The 19,321-nt window shown below is 37.9% G+C and overlaps 1 protein-coding gene across 12 annotated transcripts in view; it reads left to right on the forward strand.

Annotated features, from left to right (window-relative positions):
- Positions 1 to 19,321, forward strand: part of ptprt (protein tyrosine phosphatase receptor type T) — a 304,970-nt gene that overhangs the window by 224,284 nt on the left and 61,365 nt on the right. For all 12 annotated transcript variants that reach the window (XM_063473709.1, XM_063473699.1, XM_063473701.1 and 9 more), the window contains 3 exons: positions 9,545 to 9,699; positions 15,269 to 15,349; positions 15,467 to 15,502. In XM_063473709.1, the coding sequence (XP_063329779.1) occupies positions 9,545 to 9,699; positions 15,269 to 15,349; positions 15,467 to 15,502 (272 nt within the window). The remainder of the gene's footprint in view (positions 1 to 9,544; positions 9,700 to 15,268; positions 15,350 to 15,466; positions 15,503 to 19,321) is intronic.

The following is a 19,321-nucleotide window of genomic DNA, read 5'->3' on the forward strand; positions in this document are numbered from 1 at the left end:
TACATTTTTTCCCGTTTTTAAAAATTGGCTGTAATACACAGACAGTCTCACCCATATATATATATATATATATATAGATGCACAGTTATAGCCGAAGGAGGTTTACTGTTAGATGAGAAGGGGATTTAAATTTGCACAAGACTCCTGTAATCCTGTAGTCAATGTTCCCTCTAATTTTTCATGTGTCTGAGCGAACACACAAACTCCCTGAGCGATCCCTTGGACCACTGTGAGCAACAGCAGACATGTGCACTGTGGTCACGCCAGCATCGAATCCATCCAAGTTACATGGTTTATTAAAATAATCAAATTACAGCATTTACATTTATGTTAGACTACTTTTAATTAACTGCTTTAGCCCACTTACAATGAAAATTTAAAAAAATCTTGTTCATGACCCGTGTAGTATGTTAACACTATTGGCAGTAAAAATAACTTGAACTCCAATTTTGAAAACACACTTTATTATTATTATTATTATTATTATTATTATTATTATTATTTGCTCTGACTTGTATTATGAGTATGAGTCTGTGGGCTGGGAGAGAGTCCTGTAACTCTGTCTGCAAAATACAGCATATAATGACCAATGTTGGGCAATTAATTATATAGTTACTTCTTCAAACAAGTAACTGAGTTACGCAAACAACAAAGTTTTTTGCAGCTCTTTACCTAAAAATGCAGCCAAGGCTTTTTTTTAAATAAACATTTCAAACTATTTACAGAACAATCAGCTGTTCTGCATCAAATTTGATGCCACACAAATTATTTGTGCCACTCCAAAACATAATTTCTGTCCACTATGAGATAAAGGAGAACAACAGCCTGATACCTGCAGGCCTGACAACAGGAGATGTATCACTCCTGTAACACCTGTAACATTCAGCAGTCGCCTCATTGTTCTGCCACACACAACAAAACTATTGACTACTACACACTAACTACACAAGATTTGTGCTAAACGTCGCAAATCTCTCACATCTCAAAACACCACCGTCACTCCTAAAACGTCAACAACTAAATGCCATGTTGCCATATCATTTTTTGATTGGTCGACATGGTACATTTTTCGACCAATAGGAAAGGGTGGGGTTTTTTTTTCAGTTTTGTTTTTGCTCACAGGTGGAGAGTGCTTTCGAGCGTTTTCCTTATAAAACGCAGTTTTTTTCTGTTTCTACCGTTGTGTTAATATAAACAACGATAGTATTCAGGAAGAAAACCAAACATTGCATATTTTTTTATCATAACTCTGGTTTTACGTGGCCTATCAACACAATTTAAAAACTGGTATAAAGTCCACACTTTTTCCGTCAATTGTTCCGTCTGTACTGCTCACATCTCCAATGGTTGTACACGTTGTCATTAACGTGGCTTCACTCCACATCAGCCGCTTTGCTAGCTAAAACACCGGTGTCGGCACATAAGGACGCTGTCATAGCCTGTCAACGACATTGATTAGCTGCGTATATACAAACGTGAATCGCATTATTGGCTGGACTATGGGATAAGGTGGCATCGTTCTAATCCCATACGGGAGCAGCCAGTCACTTACTGACTAACACTGCAAAACAGAATTGTTAAAGTATTCATTTTAATTTCAATTCAGGTTAGATTTTTTTTGTTTGTGCGCAACACAGATTTTCTGTGCGCAGAGACCGTGCCAGCAGTGTGAAATTGCGCACGCGTGCAGCTTAGAGGGAACATTGCCTATAGTGTGTGTTTGTGTGTTTTGGTTCACTCTCTGTCTTTTCAACCTCTATCTCTCTCTTCACCTCTCTTTATATCCCTCAATCTCTCCCTCCCTTGCTGGGTCTGTCTCTAAATCCTGTGATACGCAGATGAAAGTTTGTTTGGGCTTCGCCTGCAGCCTCCTCTGGAGCTACTGCTGTCATCCTGAAGTGACTGACTGCCTGTCTGACTTCAGCACTGGCTGGGGATGGCTCGAGGATATTTGAGCTATCTAGTTGCCAACCAAATGGCTGACGCCATTCTAGCCATAATACAGAAGTTCTCACTCAACAAAAGAAACAAATGGCGTCTCCCATGTTTGACTGGACGCCTTGAGGTTGCCGTGATCACTTGCCAAGCTTCAACTAAAATGAATGCAATTCTCTTGGCATGAGTTTGTATCAACAAGCCATACTTGCTGCCATGAAATAAATTCAGTTCAGAGTTTGCTTTCTGAAAATTGAAGAATGAATCATTTCCACAAAAACGTGAATAAGAATGGACAAGGTGCTTTTAAACATTTTTGGCCATTATCTTTCTATGTGTCAGCGATCTCCTCCATGGAGTCAAAACAGTAACTCTGCTACTGAAATATAGACATGGGAGTCTAAAAGGTGAAGGAAGGAAGGAAACAGCTGTACTGCATTACCGTTTTGATTTCAAATAAATGGTCTTACTTATCATGAAAACAATATACTGGTAAATGGAGTGATTCTTATATCTTAGAGGATTACTACTGTTCTGGAGCACTCAAAGCGCTTTATACAACATGCCACATTCACCCATTTACACAAGCATTTTACACGCATTCATACTTCGATGGATGCATCGAAGAGCAACTTGGGGCTAGTATCTTGCCCAAGGATATTTGGCATGCACAGTGGGGGAGCCAGGGAGCAAACCACACACCTTCCTATCAGTAGATGACCTGCTCTACCTCCTGAGCTTCAGATAAACTTTAACTCCCTGGATAGCAACTTTTTTATTTTATTATATAATTAGCAATGAGTTTTGGTAATGATATTTGGTAATGAATTTTACATATACAGCATTTTGGAAATGGACCCATCAAGTGCTCAGGTTAACACATCAAATAAGAAAGAATAAAAATTTTTCCTGACCATATCTACTGATGCATTGACTCACCTCATTTCATCTCATCTCATGTCTCTCTATTATAATGTATCTTTTCTCACACTCACACACAAAAAAAGAAATTTCTGCCAAACATCTCTCATTATCAACCTATCAAACAGCCTACAATTAATGTCGCTCTGGCCACAAAGAAATCCATGATTTTTGCCGTGGTTGCACCCCGGCAGGGTAACCTTAGTACTTAATGAACTGCCGCCGTGACATTCATTAAAGAAGGATTATGTCGTGCTCAGTGCCACTTAGAATATGCAAGGAATTTGTCATTTAAATGAGTCCATTATTGGTATGAATGTGTGCTAGGTCGAGGTTTGGTGAAAGAGCGGGGAGGAGAGTGGGGAAGCCTTACACACACTACAAGTTACAGGTTTTTGTCTTTTGCTTTTACTTCTCCTTCCACTCTATTCCTGCTTTTGCTGCATTGTTTCTACTTCTGTCGCTTTCTTCATCTTCCACCTCTATCCCGGTTTTATTTTCCTTTGATTTTTCTCCTCAACTTCCCGTTTCTTATTTTTTTTCTCCTTCTCTTCAGTTTTTTTTATTTGACTTTCTTTGCTCTCCTCTTCCTCTTTCTCTTCATCTCTGCCCACTTTTCTGTCAAAGTGCAGTCAGATAGTCAGGAATAGGCCACTCTAAGCTCCAATCACACAGGAGGTTTTGAGGCTCTGTCGCCTATAAATTGGTGTGGAGCATAGCAAGGTTGAACCTGGAGTTGATGGAAAGAAATGATTATGGGAGAAACTTTGTAAGGTCATTCCTTCTTTTCTCTTGTAGTTCTCCTGAAAATTTTCTTTCTAACATCGTTCATCTCACTCTCTCGTTTGTTTTTTATGTTGTTGTTTTTTATTTATTGCCTCTTTATTGTTGAGCTGTTTCATTCGTCTTCCTCCTTTCTTATTTTCACTTTTCACCTCTGCTCTGTCTCTGGCTTATCATCTGTCTTTGATTTGTACTTCTCTGTCTTTTCTCTCCCTGGCTTAAGTGCTTAAGGGCAACTACAGCTCATCATCTGATCCCAGGCTTTCAAAAACACACACACACACACACACACACACACACACACACACACACACACACACACACACACACACAGCAAAATTGGTATGGCCTGGATCTGGCCCACACAATGTGCTTACACATGGCCCACATACCGCAAACAATGACGGCCCTTTGGTGGCCCGGATCTGGCCCACACAAGGCCAGTTGCAGTCACACTGATGGTCCTGTGCTGGCCCATGTGTGGACTACCTCTGGCAAACCTGATCTGGGCCACCAAAGGGCCGTCATTCTTTGACACTGCTGGCCCTGTGCTGGCCCAGAACAGTTTCAGCTCTGGCCCCAGATGTCAGCCTAATGTGTACACTTAATCAAGCCATGTAATAACAACATGTGCCAGAACATGACGAAACGCAGTGAATGGACTGACTCTTATATAGCGCTTTTCTAGTCTCCCAGATTACTCAAAGTGCTCTATACAACATGCCACATTCACACACTTTTTCTAAACTGAGTGCTTCCTAACTACATTCGTACACATTCACACTCTTGACATGCGGACTGGAGGAGTCAGGGATCGAACCACTAGCCTTCTGATCAGTAGGTGACCTGCTCTACCTCCTGAGCTACAGCCACCCACTGGCAAAGATGAGTAAACCGTCACTAGGGTTTTGGATAAAGTGTACACTCACAAACCTGTCAAACCTGCATTTAAAACGTTGGCTACCATAGCAGTATAGTATTGCAACATGGCATTTGGGTCTTCTAACTAAAATAGGAAAATAGGAACATAAATAGTGCCATCATTGCCAGACCTGGCACACATCTGGTTGACATACACTCTGCCATGACATAGGGTCAGTAAGAAGTGCCAGCTTGATGCCAGATCCAGGCTAGACCTGTTTTCCATGAGCCTGGGCCACATAACCCAAACCACAATCGAGCCAGATATGGCATGCCATCGCATAAACAGTGGCATCATTGCCAGACATGGCGCACATCTGGTTGACATACACTCTGCCATGACACCAGTCAGTCTGAAGTGCCAGCTTAATGCCAGATCCGGGCCAGACCTGTTTTCTATGGGCCTGGGCCACATGAACCAAACTACAATCGAGCTAGACATGGCATGCCATTACACAGACAGCGCCATCTATGCCAGGCCTGGCCTATATCTGGATGACATACGTCTTATCATGCCAGAAGTCAGCCAGCAGTGCCGGCTTGATACCAGATCTGGGCCAGGCCTCCTTGCTATGTATCCACACACACGCACACTATAATGTGTTTACTGCTTTAATTTCATATCTCTACATATCTCTCTCAGTCACAAACAAACATTATTGTTAGTATAATTCTGTCAGCCAATGGAATCATGGGGATGAAAAGGGATCTTGCCTTCGCTTTTGACCTCACGCTTATTGCTTCCTGACCCTTAGTGGGCTTAACAAATGCCACACACACACACACACACGCACACACACACACACGCACACACACACACACGCACACACACACACACACACACACACACACACACACACACACACACACACAAACAACAATTTTTTTAAATTCATGTTTTCTAGATGCTGTTTAGCCAAGAAACAGATTCAGTGTGTCCTTTGGATGTTTATTGGCATATTTTTGGAGTACATAGTTTTAATTTCATGTCTCACTAACAACATATAGTAGTGAAACAATCCTGTAGCAAGTAAGTGTTAAGAGACCCACGATTATTCACTATAGGTATGAGTGACATTGTGTTTTCTCTATTTGCCTTTTAGAGTGACTGTGCAAGACACTGCAGTTTTTCCAGAGACACGTGTAAGCAGGCGTATTAGGCGGATTCGTGATAAGTCACTTAGGAACACACCCACGCACTGCCCAGTGTACACCAACAGTCCAATACAACAGACACATGTAACACTTAGACACAGCCAAAAACACTGAATGTCCAGCACCTGCAGTGCATACACAGATATCAAGGAGATCAAGTGTTTACTCATAGAAACAACAACACACATACACATCCAACTATTATAACCATTTCTTGTACACAGCCCACTGTATACCATTCGTGACTAGATGTCAGATACTTAAAGTAAGCAGAAAGTTGTGTTGGTGGATTCTGGAGGAGGTTTTTCTCCTCAAAAACTCAGAGAAAGAAGTATGACGAATTTTATAGGACAAATCTGCAAAATTTATTTATATTTACTCTATTTTGAAATACATATTAATGATAGAGTTTGTTGATCATTTGCAAACTAAGGTGCCAATTAGAAAACACTGAGAAATATATGAGGAGAAATGTATGAAGAAGGAAAGTAATGGCTCATGATCTGAAGCATACAATATCATCTGTCAGCCATGGTGGAAGCAGTGACATGGCATGGAGTCATTTCTGCTGTCTTTTTAAGACACTATTGGATAAAAGAATATGCTAAAAAAAAAAAAAAGGTATCCTTTTTAGGATCTAAAAGCAAACAGTGTGGTAAGTCTGTGGCTCAGGTGGTAGACTTGGTTGTCCAGTAATTACAGGGTGGGGTGTATTATCCCTGGTCCCTCTTCATGGCAAAGTGTCCTTGGATATGACTCCTGACTGCAGGTGAACACCTCATGTAGCAGCTTCTTCAGTAAGTATTTGACGTGAGTAGTTTAATAAATACAGTGGAACCCCGACTTACGAAATTAATTTGTTCCAGAGGGTCTTTCGCCTTTTGAGTGAGGCGATGCTGGCTGAAGACGAAGTTCTTGGTGGAGGAGGAGGTGGCGGAGGTTGAAGAAAGCATACGTATGCATGCATACATACGTACGTGTACATGTACATAACATTATGGAATTTAATGTAATTTTTTTAAATTTTTTATTTTATCTATTTCGTTACGCGGGCATTTTGCTGTACCACGGGCAGAAATATTGCCGTTAAGTGCCTTCGTAACTTGAATTTTTCGTTAAATGGGGTTTTCATAAGCCGGGGTTCCACTGTATCACACTCTGTAAGTGTTTTGCAAGATTAAAAGGTTCTTTTACGAGTGTAGACAATTTACAGGTTTCTTTTAGTAGATCACTTGGACCTATGATTTGAAAGTAAATTCCATTAAATTGTGGTTTAAAGCACATCCACAAGGTTATTTTTTATATCAAAAGAATATAAAAAGGTACACTTCTACATTAAAGGGCTGCTATTCTGCTGAGCCTATTGGCATCCAAGTTCTGTTATCATCCAAATCAAGCAGGTAATGAAGAGCTGGCTACTCTCCCATGAATAGACTGTTCTCAGTTTATACAGATTGACCCATGTACCATTTAGTTATTCAATTTTAATTATAAGTACTTCCAGTAATATACAGTGCATTTAATTGAAATGCACAATGATTCATACAATTTAAGCATATTTAACATCAACAAAATGCACTTGTTTGTTTTTTGTTTTAAATAACAGTATTATTGTTTTACTTCATGTGAACCGATTGTTCATGGGCATTTAAAGGCAAATGCTTGCAAAATACAACATACACTGCGAAATCATATTTTCTGATTTTATAATTTAATGTTCTGTAGCCTTTGGTATCCAATTATTCCGATAGTGAAGCTCTTGTCTTTTAAATCCAGGCAAAATGAGACTACATGTTTTTAGCCTTTTTCACACTTTAAAATTTGACAAGCCTTGTGGGCCCCTAATGACACACAAAGTCTGGAGAGTGGTCAGGATTTGGACACAGCTGTCTAGTCAAGGTGATGTCCAAGCCCAGAGTTTCCTCATATAGAGATGAGTCAAACTGCAGAGCTTATTTAAGTCACACTGTCGAGCTGTTCTGTATCTAGAGAACAATATGTCACACTGATATTTAAAAGTAGCACGTTAATTATCACTTCTGTGTTCGTCAGTCATTTTTTGAGAGCAGTTTTTAGAAGATAAACGGAATGGACTGGCACTAATATCACTTTTCTTGTCTTACTGACTAGTCAAAACATTTAGGCAATAAGCCGCATTTAACCGTACAGTTATATACTTTACTTTTACTTTACTTTATTTATATAGCAAATTTGGCCAACATTTTGTTGTTATTAAAGTGCTGTACAAAGATAATAAAAAAAAATTACACAGTAACAAATAACATCAACAACAAGTACCTGGTAACAGATGACCAAGTGGATAGATAGGTAACTCTCATGTGGTGTTGAAAGCCAATGAGTAAAAATGTGTTTTAAGATGGGATTTGAAAAGACTGACGGTTGGGGCCTTGCTAAAGTGGAGAGGTAAATCATTCCACATTTTTGGCGCCACAACCACAAATGCCCGGTCACCTCTGTGAACCAGCCTCGACTTAGAAGTGGCCAAGAGCAAGAGGTCACTTGATCTTAGAGCTCTAGGGTGCATATAAGGCTGCAGTAAGTCAGACAGATATTCTGGAGCCTGACCGTTCAGCGATTTATAAGTCATCAACAAAATTTTGTATTTAATTCTGTATTTAATTTTGTATTAAATTTTATATAGTGCTTTATTCTATGAATTTAAGCAGTTTTTGGACTGTGGCAGTAAGCCGGCATAACAGGAGGAAACCCACACAGCAAACTCCACACAACAAGGGCCAAGCTTGGGTTCAAACCAGAAACCTTCTTGCTTTGAGGTTACAGTACTAACCACCATATTATCGTGCCCTCCTCCTTGTATAGAATATGATAGTAAAAATACGCTTTATCTTGATATTTCCGTTAGTTCTGGTGAATCTACTGGACAATGTCAGATTGTAATGGTTTTCTGTCACTTCTACCATCTGGTCTCTCAGCGGACCTAAAACTGAAGGTTCAGGCAAAACTCAAAATAGTCTATGCAAAATGGCCAACAGATGGGCGTTGTGGCAGATAAGTGGAAGAAAAAATATCAAAGGATACATTCACACTCAAGGGGCATCTCATCAGCAGTCACTGCATAACTACCCTTACCATTATATATAGTCACTTTAGAAGCCCCACATGTTCCGGAAGTACTGAATGTCAGCCTCTCCACATTGAATCATATCACCTGTATTTTTCCCCTTGCTGTAGTAATATAAGAGAGGACAAAATAACAGCTTACCCTGTAATTTCTAAGGCTTTTCTATACATACATAGGCCATTTTTAAAACATACTTTTTTATGCAGTTTGATCATTTTTCAACAGGAAACAGCCCCTTAGAATGATGATATGGAGAAACTTTTTTTTATTGTTGGTGTAAACTGGTAAAACACACCTTTTAAAAAGATGATGCAGATGCACATGTTTACTTCCTGATTGGGTTTAACTACTCATTATACATCATCAAAATGATATTCCTTGTCATTTTGACATATAGTATAAAAAATATATGTTTTATATAATATTTGCTGTGAAATGTGTCTCTGACTACACTATAGCGCACAGAACTCACTGTTCATTCTTATATTGCCATTTATTCTCTTTTGTTTCAAGTCACAGCATATAATAAAGAAAATGTTCTCTTTTCTTAGTGTTCTCACCATAACTCATCTTCCAAAGAGTATTGTTGTTCCGTAAAGAATATTTCTTTGCATATGTGCCTTTGTGTTTACGCACTGCATGTGGATGTAAGGAATTGCATGCATTTCTGTATGTGAATAATTCATCTTTGTGTATCCTTGTTTTTATGTTTTTGAACCTCTATAGAAAGTTGGCAAAAAAGCAGAAGGAAACTGCTAGCAGCTCCACTCAGCAGAGGGAGATGGGTCCGGTCACCACAGCTGATAAGAGCACCACTAAAGTCAGCACCTTACACAAAGATGACCCCTTTTCCACCTCCAACCAGGACCTCAATGGGTTCAGTAAGTCAAAATGCTCCGCAGTTCTAGCCCTAAGGTGCATCCAGAAGATATCAGCTGTAAATGGCACCATAATGGGTTTTTTTTTACAAGAAAATATAATACTACATTGTCCTTTCCAATTGTATACCAAGAATTATCAAGAATACACAACATGTCTGTGAGACATTGTATTCTTTCTGGAAAGTGTTAAGAAAAAATAACAAAAACCCCACAGATTGAAATAATTTGCTGTTTCTCTGAAAGTTAACTTTCACATTATAAAGTTTCTTTTCCCCTTGTCACTCCCTAAAATATGCATATGCTAGGACTCTGTACCATTAATCATTTTGTCACATTCATTTATTCAAATAGTGGACATTTCATTTTTATAATAAAACTCTCCATATGGCCGTCTTTCACCCATAGTGTGTTGTGCTGCTTCACTAGCCTCCATCGTACTTAGTGCTGTTTTAAGAATTTTCAGCTGAGCTCTCTATTTTTTCCCTTTATGTGGTGCTTTATACAAGTACAATATAAGTGTACATATCCTCTTTCACAGCATATTCCACACATTTCAACTAGGCCTTGATTTGTTGGGGAGTAGTCCCAGCTTTTTGTAAAACTGTGTGTGATTCTGATGTAATTAGACAAGACCTCTCAGGAGGGCATTTTCACTTGAAAATGTCATGCTGGCCTTTTGGGAGTGCTTGACCACTGAAAGCCAGGGATGGTGAAGAGGGACTAAGTACCAAGCTAATGCTGGACGTAATTGCCTGCACTCTTTTTCTAACTGTCCGTGCTGCAGTTTTGACGTAAAATAATGTTTTTGTACTGAAAATACTTAAAGCAGACCACTTTTATCTGGAGTGTAGGACCTATATATACTGTAAAATTAGCAGGTGATGTTTTAATTTTGACAGGTTACTTGCCTTCAAATATACCTTGCAATTAGTTTTTGCATTTGCAACATATAGAAAAAGGAGCTAACCTTCATCTTGACATTTAATGTTTTATCAGCCATAAGTCCACAAGTCTTTGGACAATGACAATGATTTTTTTGTAATTTTGCCAGTTTACTGACACCTTAAAACAATTCATCAGATGACATTGAAGGGCAGCTTTAATTCAAGGGATTAACACATGCTTTGGATTAATTGTTTAAGAATTGCAGCCATTCGTACACAGTCTCACTTTTTCAAAGGCTCAAAAGTAATTTGACAATTGACTTAAATGTTTTTATGGCCAGGTGAGGCTTGTTTCCTCATTACTTTATAACAAGTTAAGATATATAATATATAAGAGAAAGAGAAAAATATTTAAAAAAAAAACACACAAAAACCTTCTACAGTTGATTCCAACTTTTTAACTTGCATTTAGTAGCTGTTTCAGTATAATGTCCAAAGAGATGTTTATGCAAGTGAAGAAGCCCATCATTAGAGTGAAAAACCCAATAACAGAGTGGAATCATACCAACCCAATGCATAGCACATTATCTGGTGGGTGGAGGCATGCTGTGGCATGTATGGGTGTCACTGGAACCGTGTTATTAGTATTCATTGATAATCTAACTGGTGATGAAAGTAGCACGATGAATTCTAAAGTCTACGTACATGGCTATACTCTGCTCAGATTCAGCCAAATGCTGAAAAACCGATCAGAAAGCACCTCAGTGTAAACAGATAATGATCTAAACCATAATGCAAATACAACCAAAGATTTTCTCAAGGAAGAGAAATGGGATACTTTTAAATGGCCAAGTGAGTGGCCTGATCTGGAAGCTGGAAACTGAAGGCAGAAAGACCCATAAAAAAGCAGCATCTGATGGTGGATGCACTAAAGACCAGTCAGAGTATCTCAAAGGCAGAAATAGCATTTGGTGATGTCTATCTGGCAGTCATTGCACAGAGTCAATAAATACAAAGAAATGTGTTATTAAACAAAAACTTATGGACCAAACTGTAATTCCCTTTCTTCAATTAGAAACAACTACCCTAGGTCTATAAATATGTTTATGTTTTTTGAATGTATAAGACAGAAGCTTGACATCTTGTGCTTCTTGAGAACTTACTAGACCTTCCCTGTAGCCAAACAAAATTTGAGCATTGAAACTGAATTTCTTTATGCAATTTTTCAGTAAATGTGAAATGAAAATTTGGATATGTAAAAGAGACTTGACTTTGCCCATTGTGAGCTTTGGAAAGATTGTACAAAACTTTGTCAAGGTTACACGTATAAAAATATGATTCATTCTCTCTTTTTGTTCTCTGCTTACAGTGTCTTGTGAATATTTGAAAAAGAAATAAAGAAATTGGACACACACACACACACACACACACACACACACACACACACACACCATAGTCACCAATTCAAGCTCAGTCTTAATGAGACAGAGAAAAATGCTGACACAAGATAGGGGACCCAATAATATTTGCGGAAATGGACCCTCACAGGGCAAATAACCTTTTTGTGTTATTGTGTTTTCACCCAGTCACCAGCTTACTTCACAGGACATTGCTGCCAAAGCAGATTTCTTTTTGTATGCAGGTACACTCCTCACTGTATTAAAGTTGAGCTTCTTTCTCCGGCACATTAGCATACAGTGCCGGTACACATGAGACGTGAGGGATTTTATCATAGAAGAGGAGAAAATATGTTATGTGGGGGTATTAGGAGAGGAGAGCAGAGGGAAGAGACTAGAGAACAGGCAGAGGAAAGAGGACAATGGAGAGAGAAGACGAAACTTAAATAATCAGCAGTAGAGAAATTGGGCCATTGTATCAGAAAACGTTACAGCAAACAGAGTATCATAGTTTGAATAACAATTAGCTGGGACGGGTGAATGGATGTTTGGTGGTGTGTGTGTGTGTGTGTGTGTGTGTGTGCGCGCATGTGTGCTTAATGGGCATTCATCATCCATCCATTTTTTTAGGACATTAGTCTACTGCCGCTTTTTCTAAATAAACACTATTCCTTTTTATTTGGGAAGAGAGAATATCACACATTGGTTATAGAATCTGTTCTTGGTGTTTCATTATTACATAGTAATCTGGTTATCAGCAATATTCCTAAAGTAAGAGATGATTCCTGAAACCACCTTACCCATTTGAAACCGCAAAATGACAGCAGAGGTTTTTTTTGTTGTTGTTGTTGTGTTTAAAAAAAACGTTGTGGAGTTCTTCTCGTGTCTCTGTGGGTTTGCTATCCCAGGTTTCTTCCATAGTCCAAAGACATGCCATTAGTGGGCTCAGGTGATTCTAAATATCCTCTTGGTGTGTATGTGATTGTGAATGTTTGTCTGTCTCTTTGTGTGAGCCCAGACCCTGCCTCTCGCTCTACTCACTCCAGCCCCCTGGAAGATGGATGGAATCTGACACTAGCACTAATTACAAATATAATATATAACTACTGTATGCTTAAGTAAACAATACAAATGGAATGTGTGTGGGAAACAAATCAAAATAAGAGAAACTGCAACAAAGTAGAGATGAAAAAAAAAAAAAAAAACGGCGTGAGAGAGGAAAAGATGGAAAACAAATGCACATTATCTTGTGATCTGCTCAGTGAACATAAAAGGAACCTTTTCACTTTAGACCATCAAAATTCACAGATAGTAAAAAACTAACACATTCATAAGTGATGTCTATGCTAACATGTAAATGAGCCAAGTTGCTACAGACAAAGAACAGTTACCTTTAAGTGGGCATAAACATGTGCATCCATATGCATACAGGTCTTAAGAGATAAATATGTGTAGGTTAGCTATGGCATATAATGTGGATTATTGAACAGGCTAGGTAGCATATGATATGAAACTGTCAGTTTCCCAGCACTCCCCTTAGGTTTTGTCTTATTGTATTTGTTTATATGTGGGCCTCTGTCTATCCCAGATATCATTTATTTATAGAACCCTAGAGGTATGTGTATATGTGAGAGGTAAAGTGTATGTGCAAGGACTTATAGCTTTTAGTCACTGTTTAATAAACCAAGTACGTCAGTCACATTTATTACCAATGACATATCTCCTAAACTACTTTCAGCTTTGGTTGATTGACTTTATTCCCATGGTGGCCAATTTGAACTGGCAATAGCAATTTTGACTAACCACCTTGATGAGACAGAATGCTACAGAATTTCAGTAAACTAAAACTCAGTAAACTAAAAAAGTGCACTGTAATGCTTTTGTTCCATCTGTATCTCCGATAACCATAAAAGTGACGATAGATGCAAGCTTAAGTCACTTCAACAAATGCTCATGGTTCTTGTTTTGTTCTGGAGTCCTACTTTCAGCCAATTTATCATTTCAAGGGCATTAAATACTGAAGTTTTGTCAGTGCTGCTGGCATCTCACATAAAGGCATAAAATGTTTGGCACTGAGCTATTATGCACTGGATTTAAGGGTATACTGAGACAGATCTGTCACTCTCATTTGGAGTTAAACTGTGTGTCCAGAGCTCACCGTTCATATTTCTGTGTATTTCTAGGAGACATATGTAATTGTCAACTAATAAGTGACAAATTACATGAATAATATTGTTACTTTCCAAGGGATGTGTGAAAGTAACAAAACGTGTCCAGGTTGAAAAATAATGAGACAGGGAGGCAAAATTGTTAAATTAAAGGCTTTTATTAATTTCTATTACTAATTAAACTAAAAGAGACGGAGAAGCGGCTATCACCTTTAAAAAAAAGAAAAAACAATACAAAACCCAGGAGTTGTTCACTAAACTGAAAAGAAAGGCAAAAAGCTAAATGACCAAAACACACTGCTTTCAACAAAGCAGGAATACACAGCCACCGGCCACTGGCCCTTGAGGCCTGGAGCTTCCCACCCCTGCTTTAGACCTTACCTTTCTCTCTCACCTTAAGTACTCTCTTAATTGCTGATTAGAGTCAGCTCTACAAAAAGGGTGGCACCTAAGGCAGGAAGGGTCAAATTAGCACATGCAAGTACTGTGTTTACAATTTCCCTGACTTCTTATCAATGACTTCTGTTGTTTTAATCAAAACTGACATATCATTGGTATAGTATTATAAATCCTACAGAATGCTTATATTGTGTTTCCTAAAACAAATTGTGATCTTCCTATCCATTGGTCTTTTTTGGTTTCGTTTTTACACCAGATTTTAGTGCACAATTATTGGAATATAAGTCCTGTTATCCTCAAAATTTAATATTGTTAACTATAATGGTGCCATTAGTTTTATTGAGTTGCCCCCTGAACTGCTGAATATAGGATACTGATCTGTCTTTATGTGGATTATTTTTTTTAATTTCATGTCCTATGATATTTTGTTTTTCCTTTTCTTTTCTTATCAAACCTGACTCTCTTCTTTTTCAACCTCCTGATTCCTGTACCTCTTCTCCTTCTCATGTTGCATGTTTCACTTTCTTACTCTTATGCTTGTTTCATTTAAAACTTTCACTGTACAACTTTTCATTTTATATATATTTTTTGCTCTTTCCTGTCTACATTTACTTCTCCTTGTCCACCCTAATCTCCTTCTCTCTCTTTTTCATCTTCCTCCGTTTTTATTGTTTTGAATTCTTTTTTTCACCTTCTTTTCACCTTTCTGTCTCCTTCCCAGCTTCTCCTTCTCCCTGCTCCTTCTCAGTGCAAGGAAGCAAGATGCTGCAGAGCAAATCCCTGCTGAATTCCTACTACTCAGGTACACACACATCCTCACACACTATCTGTCTATCTGTCTTTTAATTTTACATTGAATTGAATGCTATTCATAACTGAGCACTTTTTTTTTCATTTATGACTGTGAATATCTTTGCAGTGTCCAAAGAGCCAGTTCCAGCCACAACTTCTATAGGTAAGAATTTGGATTTCTATGAGTTTCCTTTCTCAAGGCATAAATCTGATGTACTAATGTTTGCAATACGCAATTTATTGCTAATTGCACTGATACATGAAGCAGAAAAAATTCATGTCTTATTTTTTGTGCTTGATCTTGAAATGAAGTTGAGTCCCCTTGTACTCACACGCTAGGAGAAATGTGTCCACACACAATCACATCATTTACACAAGGACAGAATGAAATTGCAAAACCATTTTCCTGTACCTTCTTTCTGTTTTTTTCTCTTCATTTCCTCCCTCTCTTCCCTTCTGTTGGCCAGATTGACACATTCTTTGCCAAGAAGGTTGGCTCAAGCCACTGCCAAAGTGTGACGTCTGTGTATAGCTTGTCTTTGCATAAGTGAACCACTTCACACAGTCTCACACATTCTGCACATGCAAAGGATTTTACAGGAAAGTTTGTTTTATGTGATTATAGTTATCAGTCAGCTCCTAGCTCATCCTCTTCTTGCCACACCTCCTCTCGCCAGTGTTCTCGTTTTTCTCCAAATGTTCTGCTTCCACTTTCCGCTCTTTCTTTTGATTGTGGAGTTTCTCCGTTCTTTTTCACTGTTTCTATTTTTTCATTTTTCACAGTACTGTCCAAAAGCCACCCCCATTTCTTTATAGTTTGCTAGGAAGATTGCAAATGGGTGCAGTGATTTATTGAAATGTCCAAAGATAAACATATACAAGCCAAAACCAATTCTGTACAATTTTTAATAAAAAAGTCGCTTAAAAGCTTAAAACTCAGTATTTGTCATAAGCACCTTTATTCCACCACAAAGGCAAGCCTTCTTCTAATTTCGCAAAGTAGTCTTAAAGAGTAGACTTCTTGAAGGTTTTTGTTTTGTTTTGTTTTTTTGTCTGCTTTGTGATCCAATCTCTGTCAAGATGGTCCCACAATTCTTCAATATTGATGAAGTCTGGGTTCTGGGGAGGCCAATCTATGACTGATGTTGTTCCATTATATGCTTTTCTATCTCTCCAAAACCTTTTGGCACTTTTGAGCCCAGTTTTTGTGTAATTTGCCATTGACACCCACCATTCCATTGAGACCATTTCTGATGAGGCTTCAGCAAACTGTAGATTGATCAAGGATGATGTCAGTTCTTTGATAGCCGCCCACCCTCATTTCTTAAGGACATGAGTTTCACATACATCTGTGTAGACAGTTTTTAGGCCTTTTGGAAAATCACTGTCATAAACACCCATTTTTGAGTTGTTCCTGCCCTAAAAAAAAAACTCACCAAAGCAAAGTAGACAGTTGTAGAAAAATACAACTTTTATTCTATAGCAGTGATCCAACTTTAATGTATTTGAGCTTCTTTTCTGCAATTCATGCAGTCGGTACAGAGGTGTCTGTGCCATTTGCCGATGAAACATCAAGGCATGATGAAGCAGAATGCAAACAAATGCTTGAGCGATTTGTGCAATGGCACAAATTTGCTGTCATACATCTTCATGGTATGACATTAGTGTTTTATGGAACCATCTGTTCTTACTACAGTTCGAAAATCAAGGGATGTAAAATGAAACTTTGATCATTACTCAAAGAAAAATCCACTACAATTAATACACAAAATATAGAAAAAAAATAGATTTCATCCAGTGAAAAAATAAATAGCAGAGTTTACATATTTTTAAGGTCTAAGAAATGAAAAAAAAAAAAAAAGGTTTCCTGGATTTTATAAAGTTTATCTCTTCCTGCATAAATGTCATCTGTAGTCATCATATAGCAGCAGTGTAGGTGTTGGTTGCACATCATCCTAAGCATAACAATTTAGGTTATTATCATCAACATCATTATCCAAGGTAACAAGGCAGAGTGTAGAAGAGAAAAAAGAGGAAAGAGAGAGGAATAGGAAATACAGATGTTAAAAATAGAAATAAACCAGACAATATGAATCAGTACCTTCCATTTTAGCATAAGTTTTCTTTTCCATTTAATCCATGTCGACATGTATCTATTAGTTAACAGAACTGACCTTACTAAAGTCATTTGTGAAATAGTGCAATAATAACCTCAATGTATTTATACATTGTAAGCATAGTGGTCAGAAGACTTCCATCCTTTTACTAACTTTCTAAGATAGTTTTAAATATATTTAAAATGGCAGTGTTTTCATTATTTTCAGTCTGTAATACCCTAACTTAACTTAAAGAAATCCACATACTTTTGATGTCTTCTATTGACCATAAATTTAAAGTACAAACCAAACAGCCTCTGTTGCAAGACAGGAAAACAATGTGAAATCTACGCTTGAACCAAATTGACCAAGCAGACAGCAAATAGTACATATAAATCACTGCAAGACTGAATGTTAAAATACCCTTTTAATAATTTTTTCTCTGGTCATACATTATCACTTTAACACTTTAATTTCTAATGAGTCCAATAGTTCTTTTTTTGACTTCTAAAGGCAGCTGAACTTCAATCTATAATAAATGGATAAAAATCATATTACTTTAAAAGTAAGATTCCTACATTTAAATACATTTCAATGCCATTCAGGCTTTTCAAAATGGATAATAGTAGCAGGAGCCTCAATGATGCTAGTGGGGATCATTTTTCAATAGCTTTCAGGAAGAGCTGAGATAGGTGCAGAGAGAGAGAGAGAGAAAGTTATTAAGAAGACAGTAAAAGAGACATACAGATTGAAGGATCAAAGGGAAGTAAAAGGAGCTTGAATAAATCCACTATGCAAAGAAAAGCTTTTTTTCTTTCTTTTCCTTTTTTTTTTTTTTTGCTTTGTTTTGTTTTTTTCTGGGGCAGCAGGAGGGCATGTGTGTTTAGACTCAGGTGTTTTTTTTTGGCTCCGCAAAGGGTATTCCATAGAAATGCACACACAACCTTGCTGTTTTTCGCCTTAAGTTTTTGTTGCACGATATAGACAAAAATGCAAATATATAGATGAAGACTCAAGAACGCATCACAAAGTTACAAATACACAGAGTACACACTCACAAATATCCATATGCACATACACCCAGCACAGTGTTAACACTGATGTGACATAAATCCTGTGGATCAGTACAAAGCCACAGCGGCATAGTGTGCATTTTATGTGCAAACACGTTTTTGTCTAAAAATCAATTTGTCAGACACTGATGTATGTTAAGAGGTTACGCAACACTGTTCTCTGTCAGTTCACAAAGGAAGTGTCAGCCTTTTATACCCTGCCAAGGACAATCCTTTGCTGCTGTTAACACAGAAGTCATGTTTTTCTATGGATCAGGAGCTTTCTGCGGTTAATTAGGTACACACAGTTGCACAAATACTATGGCAAACACAGACGCATAGGAGCTCAAGAAAAAGACAATAAAAATCTGTATTTTAAATTCCCCTCTGCATATTCCTGCTTGCCTTTAAAAACCTTAAAGTTGGGAAAACTCAAATCAACAGAAGGTTACAGCTTCAAAATTTCAAGGCTTTGATTAAATTTGACTGAAGGCAGAAGTGCATTAAAAGGGATCATTTGTTCAGTATATTAATTTGCTCCCCTAAATCATGATCAGGGTCCACTTTGTTTATGTGATCAGTGTTATCAGTACAGCACAGCCTTAGTGGTTAAAAGATGACCGGAGGACACCTTTTTGGCCCTGGTGGAAGTAGCACATTACTATAGGTAACTGTAAATATGTCAGGTTTTGGGGTATTTTTTATCAGTACCTTTTCTACTCTTACTGTATATATATATATATATATATATATATATATACTACTGCTAAAACATTTGCTAATAAGGACAAGATATAAGTTGCAGGCGATCCAAGTGCCAGTGTCCTATGACAA

This window comes from Pelmatolapia mariae, linkage group LG5, assembly GCF_036321145.2.
Source record: "Pelmatolapia mariae isolate MD_Pm_ZW linkage group LG5, Pm_UMD_F_2, whole genome shotgun sequence".
Taxonomy (NCBI): domain Eukaryota; kingdom Metazoa; phylum Chordata; class Actinopteri; order Cichliformes; family Cichlidae; genus Pelmatolapia; species Pelmatolapia mariae.